The following is a 14,111-nucleotide window of genomic DNA, read 5'->3' on the forward strand; positions in this document are numbered from 1 at the left end:
CTTTTAATTTGGTTTTAACACACTGAACTCATATCTAAACAGTTTATTTAGCTAAGTGCCAAACACTCATAACTGAATACATTCATTCAATATAAAACTCTGTGATTTGAAGAGTTTTAGGCAATGCAAGCCAAATTATAATTATTAAGGCAATCTACAAAACCTGTTAACTTCACTCCAGATCATTTGTAGCTTGGGTTTGATGGCTTTCTCCCATCATTGATCAAAATTGAAGACGATAACCTGAATGAACTCAATGAAGCCACTTTGCTCCTCAGGGTATCTCAAAAAGGAGCGCACAAATCAGTCGCATTATTTAGACAATCAGTGGCCAGTGATTGTCTAAATAATGCGACTGATTTGTGCGCTCCTTTTTGAGATACCCTGAGGAGCAAAGTGGCTTCATTGAGTTCATTCAGGTTATCGTCTTCAATTTTGATCAATGATGGGAGAAAGCCATCAAACCCAAGCTACAAATGATCTGGAGTGAAGTTAACAGGTTTTGTAGATTGCCTTAACTAAGAACACATCCCAACCCTTACAATTGAGTGGAATAAGATGTGCTATTAAAAAAAGACAAGAGTCTAAAAATACACCAAAATTCAATATCAAACTCTAGCAAAAGCCAGCATATTGTTCAGGAGAGGGTGCTCAATAAAGTAGACAGTGGAGGCTGCTGTTAGCCCCTTTTCAACTTCTGGACCTTACTTGACAACAGGATGTTCTCATATCTTACATTCAACAGCAGTGGTGTCCTCACATATGACAGCAGTGGTAAGATGTCTGCTGGAAGCAATAAAATGCAAACACAAACTTCAGAATTAGGATTTTCCAACCACACAAATGAACGGCCTCAGACAGATTGTGTAAGGGCCTATTTAGACCGCAAGCATGGTGACTGTGTGTCAGCTGCGTTACCTGTCCGTTTTAATTTTGGCACCGATGTTAACAGGTTAGAGCGTACACTGCCTGCGTGACACACATGTCTCAGGTGTCTTGAACCATGCTGAAAACGTGTGTATGCTAGAAATAGGACTGGCGTGTATTTTTCAAGCGATAGGCAAATGTGTAGAAAGCGCTTCCATTGAAAAGAGACAGTGAAGAGATGCTATAATAGGCAGACTGCCCACAGCAGCGCTACATCTGAGACGTCTCTGGTATGAATGCACAGATAAAACACAATGCAGCAGCCATGGAACAGACACGCAATGCACATGCCACGTTGACGCTCTGAATAGGCCCTAAAAAACTTTGTGTAATACATTGATGCTCACCTGTCATAGATATTGGAAGTTCCGTGGACTGTCCAATACTTCCAAACTCCTAAAATTACACAAAATACCAATATAACAAAATAACAATAAAATAATACAAAGATAGCACCAACCAATATGAATGACATTACTCTTGGACAAAACAAACATAATAGCATTTTACACAAGTAATTTATGAATGCAATACATGTAGCTTAACATTAATAAGAAAAATACCACAAATATAATAGATAAAAAGGTGTGTTAACTTACATAACCATTAGATCCAAGGTACTTTCGTTGTTAGCACTTATTCTGCTCATATTCGGCATTGGAGGGACAGAAGAAGAAACATTAGGTTGTTGAATAAAGCTGTATTATACAAATAGATCTCTATTGACAACCTATGTTTCTCTGTATTGCATGAAGCACATTACAGTGAAATGATAAACTGGTGAACATAGACAACTAAATAATTTTCACATAAACATAATGCTTACAGGATTGTTTAATCTGCATTTACCACAAGCCAGCCTTTCTGGAAACTTTTAAATAGCACGATGCTAAAAACGCTGTGCTATGCTAGTTAGCTAAACAATAGGTAGTTAGGTTCTACAAACTTACAAGGACAAAGATAGGTAAAATACACAACAGAGTCCTCCTCCTTAATCTAAATTATGATAGTTATGCATTATTGAAGGCATGTGAACACCATTTTGAAATATTAGAATTCATGGTTAACATGGGCTAGCACTAGCTTGCTAGCAGCAGCTGTTAACATACTTTTAATGTTAGCTAATCATTTGCAGTCGACAGTTTTATTACCACCCGAATATCCTTACATTTTAACTAAACCTTACCTCTGGATAGCTGTGCCTCCTCTTTCACAAAGATTATTCCATCCTGCACATGTGTTTCTCATACTTCAAAAGCTCCTCTGTTGAAAGTCGCTGTGAGGGAGTGAAGAAAAAAGTAGGTCCTAACGGTCTTTCCGAGAGTCCGACCAAGCGAACTCCCCTCCCCCAACAACTTTTTAAACTGCTGCAGAGCGCCAGCCAATCAAATTGCAGTTATGCTAATGAGCAAAGGCTCCAAGGCAGCTCTCAAAGTAAATCAAGCCGGAGTTAATAAGATGGTCCGAGACGCCATATTTGCAGATAAAAGTCATTTGTTTGTTTTTTTATACTTGGATTTTCTGACCACTAGTGAGAAATAGATGCTGTACATTATTTAAAAAGTTGTTATTGTAATCCCAAAACACGTCTGAAATGTTGCTTGAGCCTATAGCCTACCCTACACCATCTAACATTAGCAAGTTAGCAGTCAGTGATGAAAACACCAAAAAAAAAAAAATGTCACAGTATTTTTACACTGATAACTACTAAATTAAAAGTCTAAACCATTTTAAAATGGTACAACTGTGTTAAAAAACGGTGGATTCTTCTCATTTAAACATTACAGACTTTGTCCGTGCTTTTACGGCAGTCTTCTTGAAAAAGCTGATTTTACAGTATTTTACAGGTATATTCTCTTATTATTAAAAATAGAGTATAAAACCGTATTTTTTTACGGTAAATGTCAGCTAAAAAACTTTTATTTTTTACAGTGTAGCCTAGAAATCTAGATGCACCCTAGCAGCAGCAAATGTAATTTGCAGCCAGGGTAGTCTAGCAACTCTCCGTTGGCTTGCAAGCTGGAAAAATGAAACTTCTATCAGGCCAATCACATCGTGTATAGTTGGCGACAGTTCCGCGTGAATTTCCTTTTAATTTGGCAAAAGTTTAATCAACTAGCCAACTAGCTCCACTGGTGGGAAAATGCATGGGACTCATGAGTTGTAGCGCTATCCTATTGTGTGCAGAGGAAATTTGAAAGATAACCGTTTATCCCGCCCCTCGGATTGAGCAGTAGCCTACCAATGGTAAGTTCCCAGACCCTACATCTTGATGTGGGTCTGGCTTGTCAGGCTAGGCCAGCCCGATCCCCAGATCTCAATCCTATAGAAAACTTGTGGGGTGACATGAAAAATGCTGTTTTCTGAGGCAAAACCCAGAAATGCAGAGGATTGTGGAATGTAGTTTAATCGTCCTGGGCTGGAATACCTGTTCACAGGTGCCAGTAGTTGGTCGACTCCATGCAACACAGATGTGAAGCAATTCTCAGAAATAATGGTAATACAACTAGATATTAGTGCAGTGATTCAAAGTAAAGCAACATCTTGAGACATTTTTAAGTTTATATAGTAAATGTTTGAGTTTGTAAAGAAAAATGCAAACACTGCTAATTTGAACAGCCTAACATTCTTTTTTCTTCACTTTCTGTAAAGGTACTGTATAACACAAACTTGATCAATTTTGGTCATGTTTTGATTTGAAATTGAATGTGCAGTGATGCATTGATATTATGGAATTAGCAGCTATTCTAAGGATTCTGAGCTTTATTCAATTTTTAAAAACACACTGCTATTATTCTGCACATAACTGTATATATATAAAGCTCGGCAAAAGAAAGAAGATTGTGCTTTTTGTGTTCAAGCTGAAGGTCAGTAAGCAAACTGTTGTCCCAGCAGCCTCTGCAGAACTGTTTGAGGAGCTGCCGGTCAGCCTCATGCACTGAAATACCCCCCCTGCGTACAGTGTTACTCAAAGCCACCTGAAGACGTTGGCTTTTCGACAGAATCTTGTAGAGTGTTCATGAACCGTACAAAGAGCTCTTCTCCATCCTCAACTGTGGCAAAGGCGGAATCTAGCAGATGTAGGTAATCAATGGGCGGAGCTTCAGGACCAAAATGTCTGACAATGTCAGAAGCAGGGACGAGAAGACTTTCAAGGATCTTCCTAGTTTTCTCAAGGTTGGAGATGGAAGGGTCTTTCATCATCAAATCGACATGAGAATGCCAGGTGTCATAATCAACTTCACTGTCTGGGAGTCTTTCCAGAGAAAGTTCTTAGTCTTATGGCTGAATGAGAGCCGACTTGTTTTCACTTCTGACTATGTGTTCCACCACTACTTTCTGAACTTCAGGGGGATTGAATTCACTGGGGCTTAAAGTCAGAGGTGTCTTTGAGGAGTGCAAAGAAGCAGCTTGAGGTTAGAGTGTGAGTTTAGGTGAGAAGAGTGGTCCCCACTGGTTAGTGTTAACTTGCTTAGGTTTAGAGGGTAGGGGAACGCCTAAGTCAGCTGGGAGTTTAGATGGAGTTTCATGTTGGCAAAGCACTGATGAGGCCTTTAGTTTATCTGCCTACTGCAGAGAAGTGGATTGCTCACTGGGCTCAGAGCCTTCAATAGACTCCTCTATTTTAGTCATGACTACCCTCAGTACTTCTTCAAAGTCTTTACCACTAAGTTTGGCTATTCCTTTAATTTCATTAAGATAACTCTGAGTGATGCTATTACCTACTTTTTGAGTGTAGACAGCTGCTAGAGCTTGTATGTGATACGTAATATTGGGGTTATTCTTTAGTGAATAAGTAGGGTAAAATATCCTCTAATAGTTCTAAGGCAGTGCCATGGTTATATTCTACTACAAAATGATTATAAAATTCTGAGGTTGAGTCATGTTTGGATCCTATTCATTGAACCATATGTTCCCAAGAACACTTCTTCGTCATTATCTGTCCTTGTTACTCCACTGACTAGAACAGTGTTGGGGAACGTTTAAATTATCAAAAAGTTCCATTTTGAATCAGTGTATGTTTGTGTGTAAAGTGTAAAAAATAAAAAGAGTAAAACTATAAAGTGTCTCTTCTGGGTTATTGTTTGATATCAAACCAGGCTCCTGGCTGGGCTTGCCAAGTTGATGTAGCCCTCCTTTGCACAAAAGGCTGACAAATAGAGGAAGAGTAAGTCTTATGTAAGGTTAAAGAATAATTATAAATACTCACTGTGACCAGCAGGATCAGAATTTCTAGGAACGCCTACAGAGCCAGGTGTACCAAACAATATTACCAGATAGAACACTCAACACAGTAGTTTATCTTTGGAAGGGCAGTAAACCACTTCCTTTTAATATAAAAGATGTATGTAATTAAACTATGAAAATAAATAATTAAAGCAAAAATAAAAGAAGTATTACCCGGGTAACAAAATAATAAACAAAATGGTAAAAAGATATCTAAATTCCAAAAGTACAGATTAAAGAGTAAATCTACAATTCAAAGGTTCTAATTCTACAGTTCCAAGTTCAAAGATTTCTTATTCTACAGTTCAAAGTTCAAAGATGTCTTATTCTACAGTTCAAAGTTTTCTTATTCTACAGTTCAAAGTTCAAAGGTTACTTATTCTACAGATCAATGTTCAAAGAGTCTTCTTTCTTCGCATGCAATTCTTCACAGGTTCATGGGAGGCTCGCCATCAAACTCAATCAAATCCATGCAAAGATAAATAACCTGACCAATGCGGGATCAAGCGTCGTATATGGGCGAAGACAGGTCGCCGGGTTGCTCAGACAGAGGTCAAAGTACCAAATAGATGCAAATAAAGTTTCTCATGTTGTTTAAAGTAGTTATTTTCGTAAGATGTTAAGTTCATAGATGATCCTGGGCTGTTCGCTTCAAAGTTATTCAAAGTTAAATAATGGTGGTCGAGGTCTTTTAGCTTTCACCACCTCGACTGTCTTCTGTATCGTTCAAAGAAGAAGTGGGCTCCGGTTCTAACGTCTCGCATAAGACTATCAGCTCACGCGACTTATTTTCAAAAGAAAATATTAAGAAATACATTTCTAAAAATGTTTTAAAATATTAAAACTAATTCTAATATGGACGGTTGTGGTTTATCTAGTTGCAGATAAATTTTAGAAGTGTTTTTTGCAGTCCTTCTACTTGCTCTGATGTCATATTCACTACTGTTTAATAGGCTGACTAACCAGTTATTCTACAGATCAATGTTCAAAGAGTCTTCTTTCTTCGCATGCAATTCTTCACAGGTTCATGGGAGGCTCGCCATCAAACTCAATCAAATCCATGTAAAAGATTAAAAAAAACCTGACCTACAATAGGCCAGAATCCATATTCAAATATCTGGTAAGGAACAGACTGGCCATTGGCTCCTTCAACTTCCAGCAGATCATATAGTGGCTTGATCTGGTGTTCAGACAGGTGTTGCTTAAAGAATGACTGAGGCACTGTGGTGACTTGTGAGCCTGTGTCCAGTAGACAATTAGTGATGTTCCCTTCTACTTTTACTTGAGCTGTGCTCTTAAATATATATATATATATATATATATATGTGTGTGTGTGTGTGTTTCTTCCAATGCAAAACTTGGATGACTCCAGTATTAAAATCACTCCATTGGCTCCTGGTAAAACAATTCTGATTGTTTAGAAATCATTGATGGCTGTAGCTCCCTCCTACATTTCTGACAAGCTCATTGCATATACACCAGTTAGATCCCTAAGATCCTCAGGTAAAGGTCTCCTTGCAATACCCAGAATGAACTCAAATTCAGCACATGTACCTTTGATCAGTATGCCCCCACTCTCTGGAATTCCTTGCCTCCTTGTCTGGTCATGTCATGTTTGTTGTGTTATTCCCTTTCTTTTGGAGCACATTGAGTCTGTGCTTGTCACATGAAATGTGCTATATAAATAAAGTAGATTTGATTTGATTTGATACAAAGACTGAGACATGCACATGGCCAAAGGTGAATTTGTAAGTATGCCGAATCAGATACACAGAGGAACATGTATTAAAGGAGCTGAAATGTAAATTTAACATGTACTGTGGTCTACTAAACTGTAGTTATAATTGGCCAAAAATGGACCATCAAAGCATAAAAACCATTGTGATCAGACCACTTGCATCAAAGTATGTCTTGAACTTATGACCATTATTTCCTATATTCAATAACCACACAGTAATAGCAGCCTGATCTAAAACATGTTAATTTAATAGAGAAAAAAATCATTTTCTTTACGTCCCTGAGTGGATTTGGACATGCAGCAGCTGAGAAAGTACCACTTGTGCTCACAGGGTGGCACTGTGCTGTTATCTGACAGCTATGTGTTGAACTTGGTTGAAAGAGTGACATTTGTCATTCTAAATATAGCTATTATCTTTATGGTGCAATTTATGTAGTGTATATGACATGAAAACATGAAGGACCAGCCAATTTATTTCACTGCTCCAATGAGAGTTCAACTTTGTTGATTTATGATTTCTTTAAGTTTCGATTAAGGAGCAGCATAAAACATAGATCTTTCTCATACATTCGCCAGACTGCTTATTTATATGCTTATTTCTCACACATCCTTTCGCAGTACACAAGCACTGTTGTGCAGCTGCCAGATGTGATGACTGATGATACAGTGACCCATTTCCTCTTCCTGTTTGGCAAAACTTCCTTCTCAAAGCTGGCTGTTAAAGATCTGCCCCTCAGGTTTCCCTAAAATTACCCAAATCAACAATTACGGACTTTACAGTTAGTGTTTACCAAAGCACAAAGGCATGTTCAAGTTGCTTATAGATTAAATTATGAAAGGAACTCTGGGTAAACTACTGTGGCAACTGCCATTGTCATTTCAGATACTCATGGTCTTTTTGCCTGTACAGCAGTTCATGCATTGATCAAAACCCCTTTTGTTCTATCATTTCAAATGAGTTCATGTTGGCTGAAATATATCCTGCAGAGAGCTATGGATATTAGAGGGCCTTAAACTTAATAGTATGCAGAGCCCACTATGTGCTCTGGATAAGGGGACCACTCTGAGGTAGCCTGTTTCTCAGAGGCCTGTAGACCCATCCCTATGTACTATTCCAACTGTATAGCCTAATGCTCTACACCACACACACGTTTTTTTTAAAAAAATGTTACGTTGCTTACTTTTTTATCCAAGCAAAAAGAGGAAAAATGTAGCTATTTAAAAACAATGATGTTAAAAATGCTCATTTGCTCATGGCACAATGTTACAGAGCAATGAAAAACACACTCTCATTATATGGTTCATCAGTTTCAGATGTTACGTTCATTTTAACATCCAATTTTGTAATTCAGCCACATGCTGCTGTACGCATTAATCTGGGAGCCATTTATTAATAGTAGGACTATTTATTAATAGGACTATTTTCTTAATTGTAGAAAGGTCAGTATCTTTCAGATACTGCAGTGACAATAAGAACACTCATTTCTGCATACCACTCAATCCACAAAGAAAAGGTTGCTTGCTTGACATCACACTGTAAACTTAATTATGTCGAGGTCATGCTGCACTAATCTTTTAGCAAAATGTATTTATTGGATGCCTTTATTTATTGGTTGCCTTCATGACTGTACATACTGTACAATTTGTCACAGGTCTAGGAAATTAATTCAAACGTGTCACTCGCATTTAAGAGGGGCAAGTACAACAAAGTCAAGGCCAAAGTCAAAATAAATCATAACGATGATTCAGCAGATGCTTCATGAGTCATCACTCTGTGATATTGATGTAACCAGTGGATGATCTTCATATACATTTCTTGCTATGGGTGACTCGTTATATGGATTCAAATAATCAAATTGCATTTCTGAGAATGCCTTTCATTCTCATGATGGGGGAGGGGGGGGAAGAGGATCAAATTCATTCACTCAATGTCCTTACCAATAAAGGGAAACTTCATTACAGGAGGAAGGTAAATTGTGCGTCTTTATTTAAGTAACCAACATGTAAGTCAGCGAAGAGACAATGCAATTCAGAACAGTGTGAAGCCCTAATATGGTATTAAAGGGGCTCCCACTTGTAACCAAAACGAAAAACGTTAAGAGTGACACATGGTTAAAACATCATGAGGTACTCAATATGGGAGAAATAAATGGTCCGGTTAGATTTTTCCAGGGAAGCTTCCGTCTTCAATCTGCCCATCCCATTTCTCAACCTGAAAGAGAGAACATAATAGGTTGCTATGTGGCACCGTGTAAGAACCGCAGTAGCCTCGGGCTACACTATGGATGCTTCTTGATGGCTCTTTAAATCGCAGACCGCACTGTACTCCCTGAGACTGTGAGCTCTGGAGTGTATCCTTTGAAGAAAGAGTGCAATTCAGCACAAGCGATCAAAGAACCCAAATCTCTATTAAACTACTCCCCGCTCTCCCCCTTAAACTGTGCCTTCTCCAACATCTTTAGAGAAAGAAAATTTAGGAGAGCTCTAATTAGCATGGCACTTGCCAAAAGCACAGCAAGCGTTTGTCTTTTAAAGCCCAGTTTTACCTTGTGTAAATGATGATGAAATGGAGAACTAAGCAAGCACACAGCCCCAAGCCGAGTCAAAAAACTATAACCTTGCCATCAGCTGTGCATAGATCCCATCATAAGTAAATATAGGTTGGTTAATACGCTCAAAAAACTAACCCTAACTTCAATACCAACAATAATGCAGCTTTTGAGGGCCTTTTCAAGACAGCCAGCAAGGAGATGGGAATATAATTAACTACTAATGACGGAAATCATTAAGCACATTGGTGGAAAACAGGGCACACAAAGGAATACTGTGCTGAATGCAGTGCTGTGGGCACATGTTGTGAGCCCGAGCTGACAAAACCTGTCAGTGCAAAACTCTTGGCTGCTTTACAGGCACACTTCATAGCTGACTGAGAGCCAGCTTCACTATGGTGTTAATGAACCGTGTCACCAGCAGTGATTTATTTAACCAGTGTGGTGCCTCTTGTTGCAAACTTGCAGTCATTCGCAGGCATTAACAAGAGTGAAGAGTCACAGGTATTTCCACCGAAGAGCAAGCCATCACCTATCCATTTAACATATTACTAGGCAACTCAATATACAGGCCTAGCTTCTCACCTGAATCGTATAATGGAATTAGTTTAATGACACAAGGGCGGTTCCAGGGGCTGACGTATTGTGAGTGACACGTCTCAAGTGACATAAATAAGGCCATCTTACCCAGCTCAAGGGGCACAGACTCTTGTAGACCCTCTGGTACCAGTCACATGGAGCTGTGTCTTGGCCTTTGTCTGACAGAGCCTTGTTACACCTGTGGAAATCTGAGAGGGAGAAACAGGGAACAGGGCATCAAGTAAGGCTATCTGAATCTGAATCAGCAGTGCAGATGAATATCACAGCCAGAGACAAATTCAGCAAACTCTAATGTTTCATTGTAATGACGAAGTAATTATGTCCATGTCCTTGTAAGCAGTGAGGGGTTGGGGAGGGATACACTGTCCACAGGGGATTAGACTGGATTTATAGGACTTGCGTTGCTTATGCATTCCATTCAATATTCATTCACAGCATCAAGCAAAGCGAATAAACCAAATGTTTTTTTCTTTCCAGTGATTAATAGTGTACTCTAACTTTTTAGTGTGCTTTTACAAAAAGAGGGAGCATGACACTGAAATCAATCCCAAAAGGATTTTGCATTAGGACGTGACGGCACACACATCACCATCATGCGTCATGACCAATACTTTTCCCTTTTTCAGTTGAATTGAAGTTAGATTTAGAAATGCGTTGAAGTGTATAAAGCCAACTCGTATACCCATTTTTAAAATGTACCACTTCACAATAATTAGTTTTATCATGGATGTTTAAACTTTAACATAAGAATATTGCGCTTGCAATTTGAACCTGGCTGTTTGGTAGTCACATACTTCAGACACTCGATCAATTAATTTAAAGGAGAAATCCGGCGTTTTTTCACGTAGATCTGTTTCTCGAGGTCACCAAGTACTGTTGGTAGGTAAAACTGCTTGTTTTCCAGGGGTTTTCGCAATTGTTTTTGTTTTTTTCATACCGACAGTACTCAGTGACCTCGAGAAACGGAGATCTACAGTATGTGAAAAAACACCGGATTTCTCATTTAACTGACAAGCATGGTGCAAATGCACCTCTCTCATTCTTCTCTTCTCTTTCTTCTCTATTATCTTAGTTGTCAGCACAAACAGAAATGTAAAATGTTTGCACAAGTTGGTGAACACATGACCTGACTGATAATCTATAAGCCTTGATTTATGACCCAGCAACGTATGATGGCTTTAATGGAAGGGAAAGAAAGGGAATGACAGATATGTCTTAAGATCATCAGATAATATCTTATGTCTTAAGAGTCACAAAAAGTGGGCCATCCTAACAACTTTCTCCAGACCTCTTCTGGCTGTGAAATACAAGAACTCCGTGGAGACATTAGGATTGTGTATCATGTATGTAGCCTACAAACTTATTTACCAAGATAATTCTGGTAGCAGTTTCGTGTCTGGTTGGTGTTGGGGAAGCGGGCATCAAAGGGTGCCGTCCTGTAGTTCTTGATCTTCTCGTCGATGTGCTCGGCCATATTTGATGCCTTGTTGATTCACACTGCAAGCATAAACAAGCCGTTAATTCACTATGCAAAAATGGTCTGTGAAGTTAGTCAAATTTAAAAAATGAAGTCCGATGTTTAAATAGCAATGTCAGCTGGGTGAGTACCACGAACTAACGTTATGAGCCATCTACAAATGGCTTGTTTCCAACATACCGGATAGCATAACAACCACCCTGAACCAGTGCCCAGCATCACTGACAGTAGGCTAACTAGTCAGCTAGCAAGCTGCGTTATTTATTTGACGGGTGAATACGAGTTATTTTAGTTTACCAACCAATGACGTAATGAATAGGACTGAAGTGCTCGGTAACATTCTCTCTTTCTAAACAGAAATTGACATAGTTGTCAGACTACCTAATTTGAGTGAATAAGGACCTTCGATAACCTTGTTAGCAAGCTAACAAGCACTTAGCTGAGTCCAGTTTATCTACTGGAGAACTAGCTTATTTCTGCAGCTAACCGGTTAGCTAGGCTCGGCGAAAACATTGACTTTGTACATTCAGATAGTTTAATTCAATACTAGCCATATCTGTAACACTCCCAGCAAGTGTCCCTTACTGATTCAGACATCTCATTTTCAAACGCGACAGATTATTGTAAAAAATGTAAAAGATTGTGGTCAACCTTCAGGATGTGTCCTCTCTTTTCCAAATGTCGTCTCGTGAAGAAGTTAGCGCAATGCAACGCAAAGGTTTATGGGATGCCGACGTAGCTGTACGTAAAGGAGCTGATGTGAAGTTGGGCGGGGACGCTTGCGTATGGGGCAAATCTTCAGGCCAGGGGCGTAGATTTGCGTGGGTACCGAACGTGTCCACACCAATGTCAAATTACGACTGAAATGTCCCCCACCAATATTCAGGTTGAAATGGGGGGAAAAGCGCTCACATGCGCTACACAAAACGTGTCCCCACCAAAGCTCAGACCAAACCTACGCCCTTGCTTCAGGCACATCACGGGCAAGTTCGAGGTGCTCAGTATGTGGTTGTGGCAAGGTGCTTGGTGTGACATCGTAATTTAGAGAGGTTTCCTTTTTAAGGCTAAACAAACAAACACACACACACACACTGTTTGTCAGCCTCAACCATTTTTGTTAAAAGTGGACAGTAACCAAAAAGAAGGCCAAGGAAGAAACCTTGCTTGAAAGATATGGATGTCTTTATGTTATTGTTTTCTCTCCCACAGCTCCACCTTTACTGTGAAATCAACAGGATGGACAGAACTGAGTTTGTTCTATATTTGTCCCTCTCTGTCACCAAAGGAACCCATTTTTCTACTTCAGCTGAGGGACCATTTCCTCTCAACACTCTTGGTAGGCCTAAAGGATAGACTAAAAATGTGTAAGGAGCCTATATGTGCAATGAGGTTTTATAAAAAATCCATAAATGTAACAGTAACTGGCCCCCAAATATATAAAATTGATTGGCTAGAATGATTAATGGATGAATGAATTACAATTCAAATAGTTCCTGCTTTTGAAGTGTGGCTCCAGGAAATGAGGGACCGACATGGGTGACTATACAGAGCCCCAGCTGGACAGCTTCCGCACAGATTTACTGGAGCAAATGTTTTGCTGGACAATCACTCTGTGAAAATCTTCTGTAACACTTGGAGCCATGTGGAGCTTTCGTATGTTTGCAAAAACGAAACATAGAAAGAAGAAGACATCTGATGCGAAGGAGCATTCAGCCTTATGGTACCATTTATTTGTGTGAGAATCTACAGGCAAGTTGCAACTTATGAAATTATTCACTTTGAATATTGTCTGAACGCAAAAATAAGTGAATTTTTAATTTCTTTTCAACAGTAAGTTTAGAAACAAAGCAGTTTGGGAAGTCCAACTCCCAGGGTAAGGTACCTCCAAGTGACAAAGGCGAGGCAAAATTACTTCATAAAAAGGGGAGAGGGTGGAATGACAGAGAGAAAGATGGACATATCCACACAGTCATCATAGCCATTTATTGCTATGCAACAGTAGAGAAGCAATAACCAAGTGGACACATGTTTTGTGATTTGTTTAGGCATAATTGTGAATAAACTGTGCCACATTTTATTTCTTTCACAGGGAAGTGTTTCTCTTCTTTCTTATTTCCTGTTACAATCTTCCTGTTGTAGATGGGGTCAAAGGTCACAGATGTCCCTCTAAGTGCAACTTCCTGTCCAGCCATGTTGTCTTCCTTTTCCTTGTCAGTACTTCTAAACTAGTGAACACTTTATTATTGTACCATGCTATTACAACACTAACCTCTCATAGCATCATTAGTGTACTACTGTCATCTGTCATTTGCACAAAAGGCAGAGGAGTCTCACCTTAAAATTCCCATGTACAGTTATTCCCATAGACTTAGCCACTCATTTGGTCAATGAATCTAAAGCACATTACTCTTTGTTAATTAAATGTCTGTCCCAGTTAATAGGCCTCTTCTCATCCTTACCCCCTTTTGTGTATCCAAATGTCCTTTGTTGTTCAGTATTAGGCAATCAGACCATCTGTTCTGAACAATACACATCAGATTAACTTCGACTTTCATTATCTGTGTTAGTATATAGGTATAAATGTACAACAGTG

At 39.1% G+C, this 14,111-nt stretch overlaps 1 protein-coding gene and 2 long non-coding RNA genes across 3 annotated transcripts; 1 reads left to right on the forward strand and 2 right to left on the reverse strand.

Annotated features, from left to right (window-relative positions):
* Window positions 1–531: 531 nt before the first annotated feature.
* On the reverse strand, window positions 532–2,199 carry LOC143118493 (uncharacterized). Its single transcript, XR_012986160.1, has 4 exons — window positions 2,114–2,199; window positions 1,527–1,568; window positions 1,275–1,323; window positions 532–786 (listed from the first exon to the last, which is right to left on the reverse strand). It is a non-coding gene; the product is annotated as an uncharacterized LOC143118493 (long non-coding RNA).
* A 6,658-nt stretch (window positions 2,200–8,857) lies between these two features.
* Window positions 8,858–12,278, reverse strand: cox6b2 (cytochrome c oxidase subunit 6B2). The gene is made up of 4 exons (XM_076281056.1): window positions 12,170–12,278; window positions 11,410–11,538; window positions 10,129–10,229; window positions 8,858–9,104 (listed from the first exon to the last, which is right to left on the reverse strand). Exons 2-4 carry the CDS (start codon window positions 11,513–11,515, stop codon window positions 9,051–9,053), a joined length of 261 nt encoding a protein of 86 aa, XP_076137171.1. The 5' UTR covers window positions 11,516–11,538; window positions 12,170–12,278; the 3' UTR covers window positions 8,858–9,050.
* Window positions 11,548–14,031, forward strand: LOC143119508 (uncharacterized). The gene is made up of 3 exons (XR_012986297.1): window positions 11,548–11,641; window positions 12,728–12,854; window positions 13,024–14,031. It is a non-coding gene; the product is annotated as an uncharacterized LOC143119508 (long non-coding RNA).
* Window positions 14,032–14,111: the final 80 nt, after the last annotated feature.

This window comes from Alosa pseudoharengus, unplaced genomic scaffold (assembly GCF_046254945.1).
Source record: "Alosa pseudoharengus isolate Yale_2024_CS ecotype anadromous, Long Island Sound unplaced genomic scaffold, YU_APseudo_1.1 YU_APseudo_1.1_scf_12, whole genome shotgun sequence".
Classification (NCBI taxonomy): Eukaryota; Metazoa; Chordata; class Actinopteri; order Clupeiformes; family Clupeidae; genus Alosa; species Alosa pseudoharengus.